This window comes from Harpia harpyja, chromosome 7, assembly GCF_026419915.1.
Source record: "Harpia harpyja isolate bHarHar1 chromosome 7, bHarHar1 primary haplotype, whole genome shotgun sequence".
Taxonomy (NCBI): domain Eukaryota; kingdom Metazoa; phylum Chordata; class Aves; order Accipitriformes; family Accipitridae; genus Harpia; species Harpia harpyja.
In genome coordinates, this window is record NC_068946.1 from 20,071,725 (window position 1) to 20,098,258 (window position 26,534).

A 26,534-nucleotide genomic window follows, 5' to 3' on the forward strand; every position below is an offset into this window, starting at 1 on the left:
GTGGGAGCAGAAAGTCCAGTCTAGTTAGTGACAGGTAGCCCCTCTGCGGATGAAGCCCACTCTTAATCCAATTTATCAGACATTTGCAGTAACGTTTGCCCAGGCTTAAGGCTTTGGAGGATGGAGAAGATGGATTTAGAGAAATAAAGCCAGCTGATAGATGTGATCACTTACTAGAGATCTTTCATATAAATTATGAAAAATAGCTACGGTGAATTATAGCTGTAGGCTTTCAGATAATAAGCCTTTCAGGAAAAAAATAATGAAACTAAGTGACACTCAGTTCTGAGTTTCATTAGCAAGCTGAATCATAATTCAAAGTTCTTTTAAAACTTCCAGGATGGTTTGCAAATCTTGATGAAATTGAGACTAAGCTTGATCATATTTAACCAGTTTAAGTGAGTTTTTTGGCTGCTACTTTTACTCCAGGAATATTTTTCTCCAATAAGTTCCTGGGTAATTTCTGTCTGCAATCCATTGCCCACTACTATCAAGGTCCAGGGACTGTAATTTTTTACTATCAGTTTTTGGGTAGTTATCCCTCATCAAAATCAATAAGGCTTGTGAAAGCCTCTTCTTCCAAGGTAGTACTCCTTGCGAAATCAATAGAAATAGCCCAGCAGGCAGAGCACCAGCAGCCTGGATTCTCCTGTTTCCATTCCCCGTTCATCCTTGAAATCGGACTTTCCTCGGCTCCTGATGCCAACCAGCAACAGGAATTTATCCTCAATCCTGACACAGTCCAGGGGATCCCATGGCCGCAGAGAATCTCCTGAACACCCTCCATTAAGGGTTTTATTAAGGGTTATTTTGTGCGTACATGTGGAAGACAATAAGCTGAAGTCTTGGAAAAGACTAACAAAGATGTTTGGAGAGGTGATTCAGTATCTTTTCCCACCAGATTAAAATAAAATTGATAAATCTCATCTGGTAGTCTTAGGGGCTGACATGAAGAAACTGCCTTTTTTTGTGTTTCATGATTGTTTGAAGTGCAACACAATGCAAAATTTTGTAAAAGTAAACATTTCTGTACTATTTCTTTTGAAATTTTTTCTGCAAATATATTCCTGTTGCAGATAGATACTTCAGTGCCCACAATGAATAGTTAATGCTATTGCTTATGCTTAAATCCCAAAGCTGGTACCTCAGCCATGAGGTTTGTTAATGGCCATTGCTGCCACTGAAGAAACATGAAGTTTCTGAAGTCAGGTGAAGTTTGGTATTTGGATAGTAACATCTCCTGCCAGCAAAATATTATACAGCAGCAAAAGATTTAGGTGATAAAGGAGTTCTGTAAAAATGTTGGTTTAGTGCTCTATTGTGATTTTTAAAAATTCATATGTTAAGAATTACTACAAAAAGGATTAGGGTAGAAAATGGAGAATATTAATACAGTACTGCATGGCACCATGTTATGTATCGTTTTATCATGTCTTCTTTTGGAGGCTGTGGAAAGAACAAGCAGAAGTGATGAGTGGCCTTGACATAAGAAATGCCTGAAGAAACTAGAACTATATCATTCAGAGCGCCATACCCGAGATACAGTGTGGTAGGGGGTGTATATAATTATGAATGACCCAGTCAAAGGGAATAAAAAATGGGTGTTTATGACCTTTTCCAATATGCAACAACTGAAACTAGCAGAACGCAGCTGCAAAGCAAAGGGAACTGTCCTTAGTTAAGAGTCACTTTCCTTAGTTGTACAGAATGAAATCTCACCCAGGTTCAAAAGGTTGACGTGATTCAATACAGCCATTCATATCTTCCTAAGGTCAAATACTTTTGGCTCTTGTCATTTGAAAGTCCTGTTTTTCCCCTCTGCCATGCATGATCAAACTCCATCTACTTACTTGCATCTAATTTAGGTGATGTGATAACATTCTTTACTTTCCTCTGAAACTGTGATGTAATATTGTAATGTAAAATTAACTGTACCCCCGAAGGAACCCTAGCTGAAGGATTTCAGTAGTAGAAACCCTAAGATCATGATGAGGTTTTATTACTTTGCAGTGAAGTTGTTCATGGGGTTCCAGTGTCTCTGCTCCATTAGGATGCATCAGCATGTCAAATATAATTGCATTCAGGTTAGATTCTGCTATATAATAAGTATATGGTTTAAAAAATGGTGCTTTATGTCAAGAGAAACACCAATGAAGTTATGTAACTTTATTCAAGGTATTATGCTACATTAGTAAGTCTTGCAAAATTTTGCTTGCGGGTTAATCAACAACATGGTGTGAGATCTTTATATAAAGAAAAATTATTATTCAATTCACCCTTCTTGTCTTAGAATCCATTGTGTTCATTGTCATCCTTCACAGATGTCATATATAATATTTCAGAGTTCTGATAATTCCCCCGAATCCAGAATTGTCTTTCTCATGTTTTAAAAAAACAAAATTAGGTGACATCCCTTTGTAGACTATGAGAACTACTTTTAAAGAGTTTCAAGGGAGTACATCTCCTTAGGGTCTCTATATGCTGTTTCCACTGCTTTCGTAAACATCGGCATCTTGGTAATAATTGAAGTGGTTCAAAACCTGTAGTTTCTTACTACTTGATACCAAGAACTAAGTGCAGAGTTTCCAGACTAGGTTTCCATACAGCATAAATGTATTTCAAAGTGTAAAATACTGCTGTTTCTTGAAATAAAATGCTAACTCACTTTGGTTTTAAACAAAACAGATTTTATGAAACATCATTTTAGAAATGTGTGAATTCTTCACGTGTCAGCCAGTATTCAAAAAAGCACTCTAAAGTGACTTTTGCAATTCTTTTAATGGAGAAAATTTTGATGAGGGAGTACCTCAGTTTGGGTATGCATCAACAGTGCTTGCTAGCAGTCTAGTCATGCTGAAGTATATTTAAAGTACTATTTTAAATAAGTACTTTGTGGATAGAATTCTAATTGTATGACTATTATTCCTCTCTTTTTTTAGTAAACATCATTGTTATGAAAATATTCTAATCTGATAAACATAAGTTTTCCATTTTAAACTCCCTGAAATATATCTTGGAAGTATATGAGTCCTAAGCTGTGAAAACTGCTAGCAAGTAGGGACTCAGTTTTGGGTGTTCTGAGTACGAGATCATCTTTTATCCTAATCTAACCGAACAAGGAAGAAGACAGAAACAAGGGGAATTTAGGGTCAGTTCCAAAGAGCTCACAGTGATGAAATTTTGTGAAACAAATCAAAAGGGGTGTATTTTCTTAAACAATATTTGCTTCATTTGGGATTTTAGGGTGTGATTCTATCCCAGACAGGCTTGTCAAAAGCAGGAGTCATTGGAGTGAAGTTACCCGTGTTCAGTGTTTAACTGGTATTAAACTAATTCGAGATGACAGACCATTTCCATGCTCTTTTAGAACAGGCCCTGTTATCATCAATGTATTTAGGAAATTAATAAATATTAGTTGTATATAATTTGCTCATAGATGATAAGCAAGGTTGGTTGTAATGCTTTTGCTAATGTATGGTAAATCTAGATGTGCTTCTGTCCTTCTAATATCAGATGACAAATAACAAAGCTATGGAAGATACTCATTACATCTCAGCTATGAAAGTGTTCCTCGTGTTTTCGTGTGTACACGCATTCAAGAAGGACCCAGTAGGGTTACTTTAATTTTGTTTTCTTTTTAGTAGGCATACTTTCTTGTAAAAGCCTGATAACTAAATTATTGCAGTTTGTATCTTAATGTTTATTCTGCTTGGGTATATTACCTAGATCTTTGGAGCAGCAAGTCTTGGATTGAAATTAACTTGAAAATAGCCTTCAGCATGATAAATATTTGTATTTAGACAGAACCTGGGGAAATCCTTCTAGCCTCTGACAGAGCCCCTAAGGGGAGCTGGCAACTGTATAGCAAATTGAAGTATGCAAATCTTAAGCCTCGCAGCAGATACAGTAAATATGTGCAGTGTAACACAGCAAATATGTGAAGGCTTTTAGTTAGAGGTGTGTAAATGTTTACAAATATGATTAACTGCAGAGCACAAAATCCATTTGCAGCATCAAAGGCAAAACTAAAATTACTTTTTCCCACCCCCCTCCAGGATTATGCTGAAAAGAAAAACACGATAGCAAAAGCTCTGGAAGATCTTAAAGCCAACTTCTACTGTGAACTCTGTGACAAGCAGTACTATAAACACCAGGAGTTTGACAATCACATTAACTCTTATGATCATGCTCACAAACAGGTAAGAGGAATCTGCTCACTACTTCAACTTAGTTTCAGGTAGAATAATGAAATAAGATGTCCTTCAGGCGGGCTTGGAAATCACAGTCGAGTTGTGCCCAAGTTTCAGGTTCTGGGAAGCAAAATACACTGGTTTCTTAGAAGCAAATCTTAACATGAACATTTTACAGTCAAAAATTCTGAGATGGAAAGAAAGGGAAATGTGAACAGTTAAATTGTGAAAAGGAATGGTGAATGATGAAAAATACGATTACAAGCATAAAGGTACAAGTTCCTTGTTATCAGTTTAATTTTGCATGTAAATAAATACTGTGGTATACCTAAGAGGTGACCTACTGGGAAGCATTTGTTGCAACAGATGTGGATAGGTAACCTGACATACTCTTTGGTAACCAGCTTTCTTTTAGTGCAGATACAGTTCTGAAATGGGCTATGATTTTACTTAAATGCATTGAATATAAAAAAACTGTGGTAATGAAAAGTTTCTGGCTCAGCTCACAATAAGATACGTGTTAGCTTTAAAACATTGGTATTTACATTTTTACCACCACATTTTATCACCGCACCTCCAAGTTGTGTCCCCTACTTTGGTAACGTGAAAGCAGTGCTTCTATATAACAAGAGAGGTAGTGCATCCCAGTGCAATGTCCTGGTCTCCAGAGGGGTCAGGACTATGTAATTCAGAAGAAAATACAGTGCATCTTGACTCCACCGAAGAGATATGTCATGATAATGTAAAGACATGTAATAACTGTACAGGAAATTTCTACTTGGTACACTTAGCTGGTAATTATTCTGTATCTTTTTTTTTTTTTTTTTAATCTGGTGAAATCATATGGTTGTGGATCTGGATTGATTGCTTCTCGTTCTGAGTCTCCCCTTGTCCTGTAATTCTGCTCAGGGTGAACGTAGATGAATTGCTACACATGTTTTATATCTGTATTATGTAAGCCAATGATTTGCTTTTCTTTCCTTCAGCACTTCTCCCTGAAAAACTTCCTTCTCTCTCTCATTGGTATTTTTATTTAGCCCATAGTTTACACTGTCAGCATGAGTGTTAGATTTAGTTTTGAGAAATATGGAGATGTGGACCTCAGCAGCAATAGCAATCTATGAGAAGCTGGAGGGAACGATATATTAGATAAGAAATTAACAGGTAGCTTCATTGCATCCTGTAGATATTTATTATAAGCTGCAAATAGTTTTAGTTAAAATACAGCTGGAACTGATTCTTCAGGTGTTATGTTCACACAGCAGCACCTCATTGATGAAAGGCAGGAAAAAAATAAGTGATGGGCAGAGTCTTTGCCACTTGAACTCTCTTAGGATTTTTATTTATTAACTTTTAAGGGCTCTGAAGCATTTCTAAATAACAAGAACCTGAAGGCTGCAGTGTTCGTTCCTCTATTCAGTATTGACGAAAAATTGATTTTGAAACTGAGGTCAGGTGTGAGACTGAACAGAGACTTGTTTCCAGTGATTCACATAATTATTCTTGTTTTCTGATGTCTTTAGACAGGAGATGGTGGGCACTGCACCAGTGACTGGCAGAACATGGCAGATCCCATCTCTCCATCTTTTGTGTAGGGGGCCTGTGTGTCTGTGTTTGCCTGTGGCTTTTGTGGATGTGTTTGGTGAAACACAGGAAGCCATCCTCTTCCTCTGTAAGACCTCCACAACTCTAATCTCCCTGGTTGGAAATCAGGCAAAAGTTTCTAGTTTTCCAGCAGAAAAAGTTGTATGGATGCTTGTTTGGCAAAGGAATAATTTTCTGTAATACTACTGGCAGATAAGACTATTGATTCCTGAGATTAAAACGTTAAGTCAAGTTTAACTCTTCTGGAGCGTTTTTTGTGGTGGTTTCTACTGGTGTTACAAAGAAAAAACATTCCCCTTCCCATATTTCAAGTGAAAAAGGGGGCAGACAGCATGTGCTGCAGCGGAGGCTCACTCAGATTTGCTCAATTTTCAAGGAACTTCATACTATGTACTTTTTTTTGAGTAACCTGATTTTACTAAGTGTGCTAGAGCCATTTGCAGGTGCTACTGTTGAATGCTCTGATTTTGTCTTCAAACTTCCTACCTCAATGGCAGAAGTTTTCCAGCAGTTCAGTAGGGGTGAGAGAAACAGATAGTCTGTCTTTGGATTTTGCTTCATATTTTCCTCTTTCTTCCTTTGATCACACCTTTCTACTAATAATGGACAGGTAAGGGGAAGCACTTACTAGAAACAGTTTCCCACGATCCAAGAATAGTTGTAAGCATCTGCAGCCAGTTCAATTTCAGTGATCCCAGCAGCTGACAGTGGTTTCTATATGATCAAACAGATGAAAGCTCTGCCTAAACCTGAGTTCATCCCAGCTGTTCTGAAAAGCCATATTTAATCCTAATTGAGCACTCTGTTATCACACCATCTAAGCCATGGGATGGTTTGTCAGAGAAAATGTTCATAACGGCTCCTGCACCTCAGTTTTACAGGAGAAGATTTTCTTTCCATCGATTCAAAGGTTGCTAACACAGAAAATTTACAGGATTTAAAATAGAAGATTTTATAATTATGTGGTTTTCCTCCATTGTATGGGGGGCCCTGTACTGTCAGGGGTTGGTCGTGTTTTGATTTATTGTGTCTTATAGCTTGTGAACATCTGCTTTGAGATATTATGAGATCCTTCTGACTGGTCCAGAAAGGATAGGAATAGGCCAAAACTAATTTTATTTCCTAGGATCTGAAGGAGTTCAGACCAGTGTCGCAAGATCTCCACTGCCTCTGTTAGTGTTTTCTTGTTCTTAGCTTTGACAATATGGTTTGGAGAGCAATATCTGTAGCCTTTATGAAATACTCCTGGAAAAACAACTTGAAAGCAGTTAGCAATAATGGAGAAAAATGAACTCTCTTGTTTGCTTTGAAAGCCTAGACAAAAAAAAAAAACAAACCCCCACCAAAATATAATGCAGGTGTCTTTAAAAAGCAAAAATGTTCTGAGGTCAGAAAGAAATGTAACTAAGGCAGAACCACTATTATTTAATATAATAATGAGAGAATTGCTATTTGGTGATGATGGTCTATAGTCATGGAATGCAGCTTTTGAGACCCATGCCAGGACTTTAAAAACATCTGTATGATGCAGCATTTCTTAAGCATTTGGAAGTGCGCAAGGAGCTCTCTGAAGCGCTGTATTCATGCAGGGTGAAAAAAATCCTGCCTGTGTTCCTCGAAATGCTGCAGTTTTGATAAATGTGGCTGAGCATTAAGTATAAGGCTCTGAATGACCTTCATCTCGTAGCCTCTCAGAGTCGGTGAGTTGTTTTGTCTTGTTGGTGAAGAAGACTGGATCACACAGCTAGGTCCCTTACATCAGTCATTCCTCAAGAGACTTTTGTTGCTACAAGAACAAAGTGGTTTTATTCCTGTATTTGAAAGTCTTCCTCTCCATTCCAGAACTTCTGATTAATCACCTAATATCAAGGCAGCGCACTCGAGCTTTGTGCTGTTTCCTCTCCCAGGAGTACTCTTCCAAAGATCAAACAACAACAAAAATGACAACGATAAAAAAAGCTGTGATGAAAAATAAAATTAATATCCCTAATGTATTTGCATCTAGATATGCAAATACAATCAATTAAGTAAATTATAAGTAGGAATTTTTCCCCACAGAATCAGAGGTCATTTCTCAAACTGTGTCTCCCTGGATGAAAATGATCTCCCTGCTCTAAAATGTATTTAAAATTGTATGGAAGTACTAAAGCACAAATTATGCAGAAAGACTAAATTAGTAGGTGTCTTGTTTCCCTATTACAGACACGGATTTCTCTTGTTTACTTTTTTCTCCTCTCTACATGTTTTTCTTCTTTGCAGATTTATTAGGAAATCAATGCCAAATAGGTTAGAGAATACCAATATGTAGCCAATTAGAAGTCCACACTTTGAACATCTTTATGTGTTCAAATAAATATTTCATGGAATATGGGTGAAGAAAAAGGAATTCCGAAGTGCAAGGGTGTGGTTAGGCATAACAACAATAATAATAATAAAACCATAATTTTACTGAAGGTATACCTCCTATGAGGTATGAAGCGTATAAGGGATAAAGTAAGAGCAGTATAGCACACTTGGGGATGCTAGTATTCTCAGCAAAGATAATTGGATCTTATCAGCTGTTTGACTCTACAATTTAAAAACAAAGCAGCAAATCTTTGTAGTCATCATTACAGCTTCTTAAAAAAAATCTCATTGTAGAGTTATTCCCTCTTAAAAAAGAACAGATCCCATCTCTTCTACTTGGTTGGCACCTGCAGAGGGTGCACTGCAGTGCATCTGCTGGTCACGAGTAGGTCAGCTCAGGGCACTGCGGTGGATCTGCTCACAGGCCATCTGCACCTTCTGGCACAGCCAAAGAGTTTATATCTGTTTGAAGGGAAATGCGACATGTACTGGGAAAATTACAAAGTGAAAGAAATTAACTATTTACTGTGAGCCAACAGTATTTTATGTTGCATTTTTCAGGCCTGCTTTTTGCAGGTTGGGTTCCACTGGAGCTCTTGGAATCAGACTAAGACAGAGACAACATGTTGTATACCATCTTTGAAATGTAGAAATAATGATTCTCAAAAAAAGTGTCATCTTTTAGAGCAGTATGTCAATAAAGAGCCTCACTGTAGTACAGGATAAAACCTTAAGAGCTTCAAAAACTTTCTGAAGATTTGCTTCATAAGCAAAGCAAATGTGGTATATAGTGGGTCAGAGTTTTGGGGATGTTCACCAATAAGAGATTTCTTAAAAGAAGAATATTAAAACATCTGTTTCCCAAGTCTTAAACGTAGCCCTTCCTGTGGAAAAGCTGGAGTTTGTTACCAGATAGAGTAAATGGTGAAGGGGATCACAAGGAACGATGCAGAGCAAGACAGTACTCCTTTTGTGATGTGTGTCCAGCTTTACTGGGGTATGCTTGGTGAGACGTAGAGGCAGAGGCCGAGGTCGGCTGCACTCAGCTGGGTCCTGTCCCCTTGTAGCAGTGGCAGCCCTGGTGTAGCTCAATGCAGCCTAAAATGGCGTTGCATTTTACCTGGACCTTGCTGCGCACCAAGCCCAGCCAAGAGGGACGTTAAGATGACAAAATGGACAGGAAGGCGACAGTGACAATTTATGGCCGTGAAAATCCCTGAGAGGGATAAAATAAATCACTTCTTCAAGCACCACCTAGGCTGGTCTTGGATCAGAAAAATGCCCATATGGATGTCTCGGTGCCAAGCTCACGGTGTCTTGTGTGAGTGAGGGGGCGGCTGTATTTCTGCAGGGCGAGTGGAGACGGGCAGCAGGGACGCAGGTGCAATGCCAGCTGCTTCATGCCCTTGTGGGGCATGCCATTGGAGGGAGCTTGTGGGACACAGGGATGTGCTGGCACTGTCACTTTTCCCATTCCTTACGAGTGAAAATAATTTTTTGCCATACATTTCAGTATTGCTCTTTATATTTTTCTCTTCTTTGTAGCTAAGTGATTTATCCCATTTAATATCAGGTAGTCAGGATTCTTGCAGCTGAATTTTCTGGAATGGAGAAATTTTATACTCCTTCCATTACTTCAGCTTGTTTCACACATTAGAAGAGAGTAACATCTCAGTGCGTACTTATGGGCAGGCAGTCTTAACCTTCCGAATGTTAAGCAAGCATAGATGAGGATTTCACCATTTTCGTTTGAATCGATCTTGTGTAGCTCTTTCTTACTGTTATTACTGCTTTCCCAGAATGTAACTTGGCATCTTTTCCTATATTTCTTTTTTTTCCTCAGGAGAAAATAGTCATCTTTGTAGCCTTTTTACATATTAAGGGCACACAAATGAATGTTCAGCTGTGAGTTCATATACATGTGTATTTTTGTAATGCACATACAACCATGAAATGACCCCCTCCTCTTCCAAACACACACTGCTCTCTCACTGTATTTCAATTTTTTCCATGAATATTGCATTATTTAATGGTCTTTTATGGTTGGATTGGGGTTTGTTTGGTTGGTTTTTTTAGTTAAAAGCTTCTTTTTAAGTTTTAAGGACTTAGACCGACAGTAATGCTAATAAGGGTCATCACCAGGCCTATTAATTATAGCTCAGCACTGCTGGTAGCATTGGAGCAGAGTATTGCAATAGACTTTGTGCTTCCTTTCTCAAGTCCTTTTAAAAAAAAAAAAACCCACAACCAAACCCACCAACCCCCTTTTGCTGTTACCCTGAAGAGAAAGGCAGAGTTGCCAGCATGACAGGACCACCCTGCGCCACGGAGGAGGAGGGCAACAGAATGAGGATCTCTGCTCCTTTGCAGTATGAGGATGCGTCCAGAGCCAATGCCGGAGAGAAGTGTCCAAGGGGGAGCCCGTTTCTGGATGGTAGGCTGCCAGGAGGGTGGCTTCTGGGGTCATCACTGCCACCCTGGCTGGGTGATTTGGGGTAGGTTTTGTTGTAGACAGTGTGAAGTGCAGGGAGATTAGCGGGAACTGGAAGGCTTCAAGAAAAGGGGAAATATAGTCCCGTTGCATTAAGGCACAAAGCCACTTAGAAAGTGTTTTGCTGGTGTGTTAGTAATGCATCTGTATTGGAAGGCTGCCAATGGTAGTCTTTATTCTGCTTTACAGAATGTATTTTAAAATTAAATAGTTAAGTTTGGTTCTTTGTGAATATTTCAGTACATTTAGGGAGAAACTTCACACATGTTTCCTGGATGAAAGAAAAAAATTATCTATTTTCCTTCCAGTTTTTATTTTACCTATAAAATTTAATCCCAGAAATTGGCTTCTTGATTGGTATCAGCATGAGAGAGTAGTTAAGCACTCGTTAGCTCAAAACTTGTACTGATAGGTTAGATGAGGATATTCTTGAGTAAAATATTAATACTGCAAAATCCAATTTTGTTGCCAATGAACATTCTGTTTCCTCATTACCCAAAAAGATGTATCACTACGTTCCTGCCTTAGTAATTATAATAGAAAAGATACTGCATAACATTTTCTGGTTTTCATGTTTGGGAAATTCTGTTCTGTAATAATGTTTGATTAACTAATTGACTTATTTTTTTCTAAAAAAGTGGTTTTAGGACAAACATAATTACAGTAGAGAAGTATATACCCTATCTGTCCCACTAATAGCTTGCAAACAGAATATTAACCCCATGCACTTGACACTTCTGATTCCACAAGGAGCCTGTTCTTTAACATAGGAGTAGCCTTACCCAGCTGCAACCCTTCCTGAGTTTAGAAACTTGGTATTTATCCTCAGTTCTTTAATTTTTTGTCTGTTTTGAATTATTGCAGTCTTCTTTCTGTCCTTTTCAATATCCAGATCAGTCTGATAACCTGAGAAATCGCTGTTATATTTCCATGCAAAAAAATTACGAATTTAATTCAACCACGGTGCTTTGATGGGGAGAAAAGATTAAAAACTTGTGTTACACAAACTTGGAGATCAGATGATAGTTTACCTATCCCTTGCTTTGTTGTATTAGGCTATAGATCAGCTAAGCAATTATCTGGAAGAAAAATCTTGGGTTTTATTTTCATTCATTCTTTAACAGAATCAATGTCCCAAAGTTAATTTAAGCATTATTAAGGCTGCAAAGTTCAAACCAATCAACAGAATACCTTTTCTGTAATTTCGAGAAATTCCAAATGCAGTTCCATTGCTGTCCTGAAAGTAATCAAGTAGAATATAGATTAAGTGTAGTAATGGATAATATGAAAAGCATTTTGTTACTCCATGGTTTTGAGCTGTCCATGATCGTAGAGAAAGTGGTATTTACAGTGAAGTTTTAAATTTTCTCAAGTGAAGGAGAAACTAATATGTTGCTAGTAATATATTAAATTCTGACCTCTCAAGGTGAATCCTTTTTTATGACATTAACGTTATTTAATTTGCTAAAACAATTAAGTGGTGCATGTGGATGGTTAGTACTCCATTCCTGATGCTGCAAAAACCACCTTATAATTTCCTATTTGCTACCAAAAAAAAGTTTCAGGATATTTTTTTTTTTCCTTAGGAGCTCTGCTAATATTCTATTTGATGCCCTACAGCTTGTGCATGCTGGTTTACATGTGAGAGTTCATTCTTCATTGGGAAGAACCGCACAACCTTTTCAGTACAAGTCACAGTAAATCTTAGGGTAATATCGCAGTCTTTGCTGATCCATGCAAAATCAATCCTTCATTCATTTCAGAAAAAGCTTGTTCTTTTTTTAGTGGCAGTTTTGACCTGTTGATGAAACATAGCGTTGCAATCAGCATTGTCTTTTGTGAAAGGATGTGACAAGACAAACAAACTATATGGAAGTGATAGTGGGTTTCCCCCAAGCGATGATTCCTGCTCAGTCTGCACGCTAGGTGCAGTAGGACGTCGGGACCTCTACAGAGCCAGGGGTTAACTTACAGTACGTCTAAGGAAAGGTTGTATGCCTTGAGCAGATGACTAGTGCTGTGGTTTCTTTATGCAAACTAATGCTACTCTAGAAACAATGATTACTGTTGTTCTGCATATTTGAATTGCAGCTCAGTAGCAGCTTATACAGAAATGTCTTCAAGTTCCTAAACTGCTCTAGGAGCATTCAGCAAAGTCTAAAATATGAACTTGGGTTCTTCTTCTTTTTTCCACATGCAGTCGATGCGGTCTTGGAACAATTTAGCTGCAGAGCTTCTTCTATGTTTGTGGTTGTCTTTCTGGGTTTGAGCTGCAGTGGTTAGCTGGTTGGCTTCTGTTTTGGCTTGTTTTTTAACTACTGCTACAGCTGCAGCTGTCCAGTAAAGGTCTGAGTGACTCCCTAATTTAAACTTTCCCCACCCTCACACTGCAAATGAATGAAATAAGGCAGACTTAAATATGAGCTCTGTGAGCATTTGAAGGGACAGATAAGGCGAGCAGGAACGCAGTCTCTTTTGACCTCTGTTGGCAGGCAGGCATAAGCCCTCGTTTAAGAAGGTTTCAAGAGTCAGCGGAAAGGAAAGCTAGAAGTGTGCCCCTGTCTTCAGCCCCATTAGTATTTTGGATTCAGCTGAGCCTTTTCCTTCATCTCAAGGATACCATACACTGTTATTCCAGTAATACCTCCTAGTTTCTCACTGTGCTTTCACCTGTGCTTGTTCATGACAAACATCCTTGTGACAAACCTGAATTACTCGGTAAAGGACCTTTCGATTTCTTCTGAAGTCTCCATGTGTGGCAGAAGAGTAGTGCTTCAACATCAAACAACTGAAAGTGTTGAGGTCTTCTGGTTGAATAATTTGTTTTATTTTTTTAAGACATTCAATCTGCAGAAGGCAATATAATTACAAGCGGTCTACCTGACTGTACTTCCCTTTTGCAGGCATCTTTCTCTTTCCTTGAATTGTCTGTTCCAACAGCGTGTTGCATTTTGTCTTAAATTAGAACTGACGATACCCATGGTATACTGTAATATAAATAATAAATAATATTAAGTTCATTCATGATTAATGCTACTACTTTTTAATGCCCATCTTCTCTGATATGACTTACTTGCTGTTGTCTTGATATGCAGTCTTGATATACCTACTGATACCAAGACAGAACGCAAAAAGTTAGCTCTGCACCTGTAACCCACCTTCCCATTTCTAGCACTGAAATTCAAGAAAATCAAGGAAAGAATCTATTAAATGAAAATCTCCACCTTCTTTAACGCTGATTTTTATTTATTTATTTTTAACCACCTTTTTTGTATATTTTTGTCCAACTATTAAGTGCTTGCTCGCACTGGCATCTGTATGTTCACATCTGGTACAGCATCTCCTTGTGTTACGTGATTTATAACTACAGAGAGATATATCTGCCTACAAATTGCTTGTAATGAGAGCTAGAAACAAAGCAAGAGACTCACAGCAATAGCGTTGAAGAGAAGGGTCACAACAGTACCAGAGGTTAGGGGTCATTATCGCAGACTCCCTTAAGGATCAGGTCTTCTCCTCATCACCTCTGTGCATCTTCCTCCCCTACTATTATTGTTGTCCCTCTCCTGGCTGCAAGAAAAGCAACTGTCCCCCTGGACAAAGGGGGCTTTTGTGGAGGCACACTGGTTACAGTGAGCGTTGCAAGAGCAGTGCGCTTGTTTAAGGATACTTAAGGTTATCAGTAGTCTTTGTCTCATGGAGAAAAGGCGTGGAATGAGACACTGCTGTCACTACGTATGACAAAAAATGGAAGGCTATATTGATTTGAAAATGAACTCACAAATGGGACAAATTAGAAAAAAGTAAAATAAGTGAATGAAGCGTTAAAATGATATTTATCAAACTCATCCTTAGTTGTTTTCACTCTCTTTTGCTAAGCAAGCATTAAGCTTACATGAATGGTTCTTTTTCTTCTGTTTTGTGAGACGGAGGATGCTGCTACCTCTTCTTCCGTCTCGTCTCTCTGCAATCCCACTTTCCTACCCCAGCAGGAGACTTTTCTTCTATGCCATCTCAAGACTCCTTTCTTGCTTAATGAATCTCTCTTTTTTCCTTTGTTTGGATGTGAGTACAACACATGCTACTGATGTGGGTTACTTCATTTTCTTCCCTCATTTCTGCCCATAGTTACATGATTAATACCCCAATTAACATATTTTCCTGGCATCAGCCTACTATATAAGGTTGGTCAAAAGTTATGTATTGTATAATGAGAAATATATTAAAAATACTAAGATAAATTATTATAGTCTACCTGTGAACATTATATGCTCACTGAATAAGAACATGGTTGACTCCTAACCTGTCTCACATCTGCTTTGCCTACAGAAGCTCTACCTCTTCATTGAGCACTTGGTGTTTGGTTTGCACAGTGGAAGCTCTAGTCTGAGTTACTCCTTAGTGACCAACACTGCCAACATCCTCAATAGGCCAGACCCAACATAACTGAGTTCAACTTGGATCTCAAAGAGCAAAGAAGGTTTCTGAGGGGCAGGCAAAATCACTGGGGGATTAACAGTTTAAAAAAAAATACAGGGAATATTTACAAGGAGATTTTTGTGTTCAGATGCTTAAAAGTACGTCAGGCCTGAAGCACATGTCCATCCACACCATGCCAAAATTCCTGCAAGGCATATGCTATACCCAAGCCTGTTTTAGGATCCTTTTTCTTTTTTTCTTAACTCAAAATCTGAGTGAGGAGGAGTGGCTGTCTTAGCAAAGCTCTTGTAACAGCTAAGCAATAGGATTTGCAATAATGAGAGCTGGGCAGCCTTAAAATGGTCAGTGTTGAATAATGTCACTTATGATGATGAGGTGGGGGGTTACTTTACTTAATTAATGCTAGATAACGTCTTAAATGATAGCTAGTCTTTTCCAAATGACTCTATGGGTAGCAGATTTTCTTTTCAAGCACCGTTTGGGTATCTTGCTTTGGCTCTGCATACGTGCCTGGCTATGAACAAAGGGAAGCTAGAATAGCTAATGACTCGTCTCTCTGCCTTGCTTAGCAGGAAGATCAACAAGGCAAAAATAATGTCATATCATTTTCATTAAGCAATAGTGAGGAGAAAAGATCATGTATTAAAAAGTGCTGGGTTTGGAAGCTTTTTATTCCCTCAGCTTAAGAAAAGCCTAAAATTCCAGGTTTATGTCCCCATTTGAGTACAGCTTCACTAGCTGCTCATCGTGTGATGGAGATTCACCCCTACAAAGGGGCTTCTGTGCCATCCTATTTGGGTACGCACAGAGAGGATTGACTCCTTTGCAGATCCCTCAAGTCACCATCTGAATTGGAGATATTTGATCTGTAATTTATTGTTAAGTAGGCAACTGAGAATAACAGGGGTCAAGTAGTGTACATAACTTTTCTTGGTCCACTGTGGAGGGTGAGCAATTCTGCAGGTGAAGCAAACCCAGTTTGTGTTCTGATTATTTTTTTTTTTTTTTAAGTGGAAGCAAAGAAAAGCAGAAGCACATTTCCAAGCCCGGTTAACTCTTGGGGTAAGCCTTACACAAGCAAGGTAATGGCTCTGCGCGCTGTGCAAGGTCTGAATTTAATGGGGAGTCAGAGTGAGGGAAATGAGGGCAGCCAGTGAGGTCAGGGAGGGAGCGATACCTTGCCTGCCCCTGCACTTATTGAGGGGGGAGCTCATCTTCCCGTGGGAAGCAGCCGCAGGTGTGCGGGAGGCTGCTCGGCTCTCTGCAGCAACAGGCGCCCCGAATAGGTGCCTGTTACTCCCCAGGCAGGGATTGTGCATAGCTGGAGGACGTAAAGAATTGGTATGGCGTGCCCTCCTGAGCACTTCGCTTTGAGCACTCATTCATATGTGCGTGCTTTGGAAAATAAAGAATAAATAAACAAAATACACAGTGCTCATAAAAATCTAAAATATTAGTCACTTCTGGGAGCACAGATGATTTCTGCGAAGTAAGCTGCCTGGTATACTGCTAAGGAAAATATTTGCTTGTCCATTTGTAACTGCTGTCATTGACAATAAAATTGCTTGAAATATAAAATAATGGTAGTGTGTTGCCTACCATGACAGAAACTGTACGAGGTTTTGACCTTTAGTATGCTTTAATGGGTGCTCTACAGAGGAGCTGATACTTCCATTTATTAACTTGTAATTGTCCAAAATAAATCTTTCTTTTTTCCCTCCCAGTAGATTGAAGCCTAGTATACGTTAATTGTGCTGGCTCTTCTCCTGGCCTGACACCTTGACAGCTCTTGTCAGCTTTTAAAAGTTATTCCCTTATGAAAACTATACCTCTACTGGTTATTCTCCCATAATGGCCTTGCCACTCATCTCTTCTGTGTTTTTTAATTCTGACATCGAAGTCTACGCTTCGTGTTGCCCCCTGACAGGAGAGTGTTCTCTAATGACTAGCGGCAGGTCCATGCTCCCTGGTTTGGAGAGAACGCCAAAAAATTAAATCCAGCATTTGTTTTGCAAGTGTACGCCTGGGGCTCTTGCTTTACTAAGGCTCAGGTATTTGCTCTTCATTAAAGAAATGAGGTTGTACAGTAAACTGATTTATTAGCTATACCACCCAGTGCTCTAATCTCATCAAATCTCACACTGTGCAGGACTAGAGCATCTCATAATTTCTAAAAAAAGACCGCTAATTAACATTTATATGCTACAGGACATGATGGTACTTCAACGGGTGGCACTTTTTCCTTTGAGTCAGTATCAGAGCAATAAAATTGTGTTGCCGGAGTTGCTGCCTTCGAGATATAAAACCGAGACCTTGACCACCATGATAATTGAAGTTCCCAGACTGCTTTCTTAGGAGCGAGGGTGGTAACTCCAGTCGTGCGCTGGCCAAAATCCAGGCAGGTAATTAGATTCTGTTACTTTAATCCCCCCCTGCAGCTTCAGCTGATGATAGTGGCTTCTTCTTTTCCCATCCTTGCTGTTCAGTGTAATTGTTATGCACCATCAGAGAGCCACCACTGTCTAAGTCAAGAGCAGTTGTGTTTCCTTGATGAACAGTGTGGTACAGGTGTACTCCTCAAGCCCAGCACCTGGAAAAGAATAAAAAGCAATTGTTACACTGTAGAATTCATTGCTATCAGAAAAGATAGGTTTTGGGTAAGGAAAAATACTCTCCATATTTGAGTACTTGAGTCACCAGAAATCAGTGGTTTCTGCATTTGGGTTACACGTCAGCAGATGAATGGTGCAAGTACCCTGGCACTAATCAGATCACATTGAAGAGAGCGCAAGTTAAAGGCAATGCTTTTGCTTCCACTTGCTCAAAGTGCAGTAGCAGAATATTATTTGGGAGAGTTTGATGTGTTTTGGTGTGGGTTTTTTTTTTTTCTGGTGACTACTCTGATGTGCTCTAGAATCTTGAGTTTTTCCCCCTCTGACCTGGAAGATGGTGAAGTTACAATAATGTGGGGAACACACCGTAACTGGGAGAGGCAATAAACTGTTTCTCTTCAGGTCTTCTGTTAAGATGGTGTAATTAACAGTTTCACTACGTTCAGGATCTTCAAGAGTGAAAGGCGAAACTATCAAATTCAGTAGTAATTAGAGTTTCATTTTCACATTCCAGTTGGGCTGAGCCTGGAAAACCAAGCTGCCAACTCTGTCTCCCCAAAGAGCAGGGACTAGAAAGACTAGTTCTTAGAAAAATAGGATTGTCGCCCCAGGTTTTCCTATTACCTTTAGGATTAAGAATGAGAAAATAGAAGACATTTCCATCATAGACCCAATTCAGAGGGCCATTATGAAATACCAGAAATAGTTGAGGAGCTGTCCAAGAGAAAGTATCAACTAATTTAAATGTGAATGGATATTAAAAGTAACATGACACAGTCTTTCCTAAATTTTACATCCCATTGGCCGTTTATTTGCTGCTGGTGGATAGAGTTAAGCTCTTCTGTAATGTGTCAATGGCTGGAGAATTCCTCCAGAGTGGAAGTAGGAGAGGCAATGCTTTCCCTGGCACTAAGCAGAAATCTGGACACAGATTGCAGATGTGCTGCATACAGGATGCCAGCTGGTGTCTTGAGGGTCAGTAGAAATTTCAAACAGAATGATTTATTGTTAGTGATACTGCCCCAGGCAGAAGTGAGTCTTTGCAGCATCAAAGTGACATGCACTCTTTGTAGGCACATGAGATTTGTTCCACAACATCTGTTAAAAGAAGAAAGCAAGTCAAAGCTCTGCTAATATATTTGCTTGTAAGGGTATGAAACTGCTACCTATAATTGTATCAGAACTCTTTATTGCCTTTTGGAAAACACTAGATCTGCGTTCAGTAGTGAGAAGTACTGGGGACTTTCATTGCTTAAATGGGCATGCATATGGTGAATAGACCCACCATGTGCTTGTGTTAGGTGCAGCTGTGTATATGCAGTGTCTCAGGGAAGGCTTGGAATTTCTGGTGGGAAGCCAAGAATCCAAATTTAGATTTTCAGTGATTTTTGTTCTTACTGTCCTGGTTTCAGCTGGGATAGAGTTAACTGTCTTCCTAGTAGCTGGTACAGTGCTATGTTTTGAGTTCAGAGCGAAGAATGTTGATAACACTGATGTTTTCAGTTGTTGCTCAGTAGTGTTTAGACTAATGTTAAGGATTTTTCAGCTTCTCATGCCCAGCCAGTGAGAAAGCTGGAGGGGCACAAGAAGTTGGCACAGGACACAGCCAGGGCACCTGACCCAAACTGGCCAACGGTGTATTCCATACCATGTGACGTCCCATCCAGTACAGAAACGGGGAAGTGGGGGGCAGGGATTCGCCACTCGGGGGACTGGCTGGGTGTCGGTCGGCGGGTGGTGAGCAATTGCACTGCGTATCATTTGTACATTCCAATCCTTTCATTATTGCTGTTGTCATTTTATTAGTGTTATCATTATCATTATTAGTTTCTTCTTTTCTGTTCTATTAAACCGTTCTTATCTCAACCCACGGGTTTTGCTTCTTTTCCCGATTTTCTCCCCCATCCCACTGGGTGGGGGGGAGTGAGTGAGCGGCTGCGTGGTGTCTAGTTGCTGGCTGGGGTTAAACCACGACACTTACGCTTGTGTTGGGTTTGCGTGGCAAGGTTTTGGTAGTAGGGGGGCTACAGGGGTGGCTTCTGTGAGAAGCTGCTAGAAGCTTCCCCTATGTCTGACAGCCAATGCCAGCCAGCTCCAAGATGAACCCACTGCTGGCCAAGGCCGAGCCAATCAGTGATAGTGGTAATGCCTCTGGGATAACAGACGTAAGAAGGGGAGAAAAGTTGCTGGGTCACAGAAAGAGCAGCCGGAGAGAGGAGTGAGAACATGTAAGAGAAACAACCCCACAGACACCAAGGTCAGTGAAGAAGGAGGGGGAGGAGATGCTCCAGGTGCCGGAGCAGAGATTCCCCTGCAACAGCCCATGGTGAAGACCGTGGTGGAGCAGGCTGTCCCCCTGCAGCCCATGGAGGTCCACGGTGGAGCAGATATCCACCTGCAGCCTGTGGAGGACCCCATGCTGGAGCAGGCGGATGCCCAAAGGAGGCTGTGACCCCGCGGGGGACCCACATTGGAGCAGTCTGTGCCTGAAGGACTGCATCCTGTGGAAGGGACCCATAGTGGAGCAGTTCGTGAAGGACTGTCTCCCGTGGGAGGGACCCCACACTGGAGCAGGGGAAGAGCGTGATGAGTCCTCCCCCTGAAGAGGATGAAGTGGCAGAGACAACATGTGATGAACTGACTGTAAACCCCATTCCCCATCCCCCTGTGCCGCTGGGGGGGTTGGTAGAGAATCTGGGAGTGAAGTTGTGCCTGGGAAAGAAGGGAGGGGTGGAGGGAAGGTGTTTTGAGATTTGGTTTTATTTCTCATTACCCTACTCTGGTTTGATTGGTAATAAGTTAATTTTCCCCAAGCTGAGTCTGTTTTGCCCACGATGGTAATTGGTGAGTGATCTCTCTCTGTCTTTATCTTGATCCACGAGCCTTTTGTTATATTTTCTCTCCCCTGTCCAGTTGAGGAGGGGGAGTGATAGAATAGCTTTGGTGGGCACCTGGCGTCCAGCCAGGGTCAACCCACCACAACACTTCACCATCTATTACCCACTGAACGAAAGCTTGAAGTTTTAACACTGCAAAATATTGATATTTTAATACAAGAGGTACTTAAAATTATGCAAAATGACCTAAGCAGTCCTTATATTTTGTTTTTAGTATCCATTTTTCAATGCAATCATTAGTATACCTTTTGGAAGGCTATCGGTGTAAAAGATGGTTTTTCTTTCACAAAGATGGCCGTTTGCAATTTTTTTACCCAGAACCTGATTACCCTTCTTAAATTTTAGAGGAAAAACAAGTGCTAAAACCCTAGCATAAGATGTTAGTTCAAGGCATAGCTACATTCAGTTTATCTCTATCCTGTAAAGTGCTCTATACATTAATAAGATCTGATGAGAATAGAAAGCACTATATAACTTAAAACCAACTTATTAAAACTAAGTAGCTATTACTTTAGTTCCATCTTTAGTGATCTTTTAACAAGTTATTTCTTTTAATACAAATTGCTCTGATTTGGGCAGTGGGATCAAGAGCGAGCTTTAGTTGTCTGTTAACAGCTTGCCCAGGGACCTGATTCCTCAAAATTTGGGAAGGTCCTACCGAGTCCAGGTGCAGGTTTTGATGCACAAACTGAGCTCTGGTGCTGCTGTTGCAGGACAGTGAAATGGCAAATGGTCCTGAAATAAGTCAGATGTTTGTCTGCTGCTCCATCTGAAGAAGTGTTCTGAGTGATGAAACCCATGAACCATTCTCCTGCCTTATGTTAGCAATGATCTATGACTTTGCTGGTCTATAGCTAATCCTCACTTGTAAGTGTCTCTGTGCCCCTGTAACAAGACAAAACAACATAAAATGGGTCAGGCGGATTGCAGCTCCTTCTAAATATTCTCAAATCGGAAATCAGATCAAGTATCAGTACTGTGCAATGTTTTTCATGGCAGCTGCTTCACATGAACTCGCTTTTACAGACAGAGTTTGAAGGACAGGCTATTTTGTTTCACAACTGGGGCCATACAATAAATCTGAGTCAGAGCCAGAAATGGTGTATGGGTCTCCTGATTGTCTTTATTTGAAGCCTATTTGGCCATGCTTTCCTTTAAATGCAAATGTGCTTGCCATCCAGTGTACCATGCATTCATGTGCTGATGTAGCCTAGTTTTGTGGCACACTGGTAAGGACGCTAGTTCTTTCAGCATATGTACTGCATAATAGCAATAATGCTATTCTCTGCTGAATTGCATGTTTTTACTGGAACTAGAAGACATTTTAATGTGTGTATATTTGTGTTAGAGGTAAAAGCGTAAGCTTTTTTCAGAAACTTTCTAAGCTTTGGAACTTGAGAAGTTTTCTAAGCCTTTCTGAGTCTTTCTGTGCCTGTGTAGCTGCATCCTACACAAGCAGGCAAGAAATAGTTTTTGGGGATGACAATTTGATGAATGAATTCAAGACTTGCATAAAGGATGAGTCACTTTGATGCCATTAAGAGAGAGAATTTCAACAATATATCCAAGATCTGCAGAGGGAAAAAAGTGTCACTTGTGTACAGTTGTGTTCTTCTAACCCTCCCTAAGCATCTTCTGTGGCAATTTTGAAAAAAAAAGGAGAGAATGTGGCAGGGGAAAGACAAGTGTCTTACAGATTTTTTTTTTTTCTATCCCAGCCCAGAGGGCACTACACCATACTGCTAAGTAACCTTGGAGCAGTAGTGTGGGAACTGTAAGGCAGAAGTAACGTTTTAAGACCAGCCTACTTTAACGGATGTTATGAAGACTGAGAGCAGGTACCTGAAATATCTAGGTTTCCATGGGAGATAACTTGTAGAGAAAACAGCCAAATTTTTGGTAGGACAAAAGGAAATGTCATGATTTGCTTCTGTATTTTTTATAGCTATCTGTGGGAAAAGAAGTATATAAAGAAATTTGAACCCAAATTTGTGGAAAGGTTTTCCTCTGTTCTTCATTAAAAATGCCCGTAAGATTTTCTAGAAAGAAAGAGCTTTGTGTAGTTGACAAAATGAAAACAGCAACAACTTTGGTGAATCAGAAAAATATGGTGATCACCCAGAGAGTTCTGCCAAAGCAAAGACCAACAAAGATACCTATTTCAACTGAATAGTGTAAGTCTTGTGCAAAAGTAGAGAATCTGGTCTGTAAATACTTAATTGAGGAGTGCTGTAGTAATGCTTGTGTAGTGCTTGAGGATGGTAATAGGTTTGTTGGCAGGGCTGGGAGTTCTCAGAATAAGATTATTTTTTTCTGGTCTTTGTAAGAAGAGTGGGCAAGGGTTTTATAGCTCTCACCAGTAGTTCTTAGTTGCAGCGTACTTTTGTTTGTTTCTTTGAGTTTGCTGTAGGGAAAGAGAGGCACTTTTTCTTTTTTTTTAATTCCCTAAACATACAGTTATGTTGACCGTGAGATGATAAAGCTTCTGTTCTTACTTTCCGTTTTCTGTGGCAATGTTTTATCCAGCAATACCTTCACATTGAGTATAGACACTTTAAATCTATCTTTTGCTGAGATATACAGAAGGTCCACCTACTTAATTGCCCCTGTTATTTGTGTGTCAGATAGATAGCTTTTTATGGGCTTCTTTTTCTTCTTTTCATCAAAGCTTGAGCATATAGCAGTTCAGATTTCAGAGGTCAGGACTGTAGGTAGTGCTCTGTGCTGTCTTCCTCGTGCGATGCTCACCTGTATCATGAGAGTGGATGTATTTCTATCCTGGCTGTTGTTATTGGAAAGAAAAGGTAAAAAAGGATATTGTCAATTTTTCTTAGGAACTGCTTTCTGCCTTTAAGAATGTGGACTGAGATTTGGGTACATTTCCATTCGGAAATGAGCTTTACATTATTAGTTAATTATTGTTTTTATTAATTTCCTAGTGATTCTTAATCAAGGGCAAATTATCTCCTGATAGGTTCATACCTGATTGAGGCAGGGGAATATTGCCATGAATTGCTTCTGGGTTACATTAAAACAGAAAGCTGGACCTGCTGTACCGATCATCAGCTCTGTCGCGTGTTCAGCCAGTTCTTGAGGCAGGGGTACCCAACCAAACACCTTTTGCAGTTACGTGGGTGAAAGAAACACATCTGATGTGCAAAGCCAAGAATTTGTTGCTAGTTTAGCTGAAGTCCTAACAGCCTACTGCAAGAATTATTATTGGGCCAATTACAATGATACTGGTGCTTATAGTCCATATTATCCAATTATAAGAGCTCATTCCTGATAATGATACAGATATATGTAAGCTTTCTAGTGTCTGATCCTTTTTTGGTGTTATGGTCCTCCCAAGATGAAAAGGGAGGTGTCATTACAAGCTGTCAGCACTTCACGTGTGGGAGTGTGATGTTGTTATTGGTGGTTTCTTTCTCCTTTTTGCCAGGAAGAGAGTGAAGTTTGATGGTTTCTTTCTCCTCAATCTGAGTTCCTTTGGGGGTCATTTTAATGTATTTACTAATATGAATATGTGCTCCAGTGGTTCCCAATTGCATATTGTAGTGAAATTTGCTATATATAGTGTGTTTTATGTATGTTGGATGCTTCTTCGTTTTCTTTTTATCCCTAAGCCCACTTTTATGCGTATTTTAAAGTTGCAGTCCTTTAGCAAGCGGTAATTGAACACTGGTGAGTTGTTTTATAGCCCTGGGACCCTGGTGTCATCCCGTTCCTTCCACTTCCAAGGCCTCTGCTATGACCTTGTGCTTGTCCTTTCGGGGGTCTGTGTTACAGTCCTGGTTTCCCTCAGCAGCCTCCCAGCTGTGGTTTACTGATAACTTAATACTTTATTAACACAGCGCGGTGACACATACATCCTTGCTCTACAATTACTAATATTTCAGTCTGCAAAAGCAATGATGCAGTAGAAGACACACATAAATAGAGACATGTGCTGTCATAACTGCTTGCTACCAACATCTACTACTCACGTTAATGTCAGTGCTATGTTATCAAAGTTACTTTACAACATACTTCATTTGCATAGTTGAAAAGGAAAGCGCAAGTCAAATTGCGGTATTAATTTATTTTGCCTTGCAAGATGCAGTCTTCACATTTAATGATTTTTCTTTAATCTTGTGTTTTTTCTCAGAGGGGTCTGTGTGAATAGTATTAAAGTTTGGCTTAAGGATAATTAAGATTTTGTCTGTGCCAGTTAGCAGTGGCTGTGAGGTATGTGTCAAAATTTGCAAAGGCCTGTTCTTCTCTCAATTTTCATTGGTCAAATTTTATTTATTCTTTGAAGAAGCTTCTCATGGTCCTGGGATAATCTGTGGCAAGGACCAGATCCTTCTGATGAGAAGCATTTTGTGAACAGAGGCTTTGAATGGCTCAGTGATCCAGTATAAAACTGATATGAGAAAGTGATTGTGATTTAGCTCTGACATAAGGAATTTATAAAATAAAGAGCTCACTTTGAGGGAATTCATCTCCTTCACCCCATCAGAGTTATTAGAGTATCCTTGAAGGATTATGGAAAATATCCTTTAGAGAACCTGACTGTAAATATTAATTCCTTGTTTTCAGTCATTGTACACATTTACAGACTGGAAAGCGTTAAGATTTGGTAGGTTCATTTCAGTCTCTGTGGCAGTCTCTCCTAAAATTTCAGTGACCAAAGAGGCTGAAAACATAGATTAAAAATTTCTGCTTGCAGTTTTTATTGTGCTTGTAGAAAGGGTATTGTGTCCTCCTTCAGTAAAGAAGGAGGAATAATCAGAGTAACAGTGTGATCCTACAGAGAACTTCAGTGCTGGAGATCCAGTGAACCGTTTTGACCAAGGTGAAAAGCTTATGAGTCACAATAGATGCCAGTAGGTGTTGGAGGCCACTGGAGTAAAGAGTTGTATGAAGTCTCAAAGATCTCAGAGCCACCAATTACTTTATTCATGCAGAAAACAGCAAAACAGTCTCCAAAATGAGCAAAAGACAGCTTTAACAGCTGAGCCATCCAATGCTTGTGTGTTGATGGAACCATCCATTCTGTGGCCTTTCATCTCCCACTAGAAACTCATTCTAAAGGGAAATCCAAAATTCCCCCTCCAAAGAGGTGTAGAGGTGGCCTTTCTCTGAAGGGAGTTCTTGGTGAGGAAGTCTAGCTCTGGTGAAATGATTTATGGAAGATGAATGCTGCTCATATGGGGATTTTTCCAATAGCTTAAAGCTTTCTGGATAGAGTTTAGATGGGATGTTGTGGAGCTCTCGTTATTTATGCATGGGAAATTGTAACCGGTCAGAGAATAAAGCGGTCATCAACGTTTAGCACTCAGTGACTGAAAATATCAGGAGGCAGTGCCTCACTGAATGAATATTTTGGTTGCAGCAGAACTGGCAAACCTGAAAATATTGTATGTGCCATCCTCAGGAATAATATTCTGGATGGTTAAACTTCACTGCTGGAGTGAAAGGAAAGTAGTGGATAATGCTGTGGGACCAGGGAATGGTACATGATGTCTGAAATGATCTGTGCTGGGTTGTCCCTCCGGAGCAGCAAAGAGGAGCTGTGGCCTCTGAGGGCAGCCCCACGCTTATGGCCGTCTATGTCTTCCCAGAAGCGTGGAGTCGAGCCCTTTTCTTTACAGCATTGCCCTTTTCTCTAATGGTGCTAGGAATAACCATTTCTTGACAGGATTTAAAATGTCACATGGTTTTTTTGGAATTAGAATCCTAGGTGGTGCAAGAGTGGGTGTAAAGGTAAAGTGATCCTTAAAGAAGCAGTGTGTACTGATCTTTTCTAATCTTTGTGACTGAAGAAGCTTCCTTAAGTGTTGCTGAAAATTTCTATGCTGAATTTAAAACCTCTGCTCTCCCTGAGCTCAGCAGGAGTTTCTCCATTGACTTCAAGAGGAGCAGAATTAGGCCTAGAATCATTAAAATAAATACCTTTAAATTAGAGACT

At 39.8% G+C, this 26,534-nt stretch overlaps 1 protein-coding gene across 2 annotated transcripts in view; it reads left to right on the plus strand.

Moving 5' to 3' along the window:
- The window catches only part of ZNF804A (zinc finger protein 804A), a 158,474-nt gene that overhangs the window by 116,786 nt on the left and 15,154 nt on the right, over nt 1-26,534 (plus strand). For both annotated transcript variants that reach the window (XM_052793089.1, XM_052793090.1), the window contains exon 2: nt 4,056-4,199. In XM_052793089.1, the coding sequence (XP_052649049.1) occupies nt 4,056-4,199 (144 nt within the window). The remainder of the gene's footprint in view (nt 1-4,055; nt 4,200-26,534) is intronic.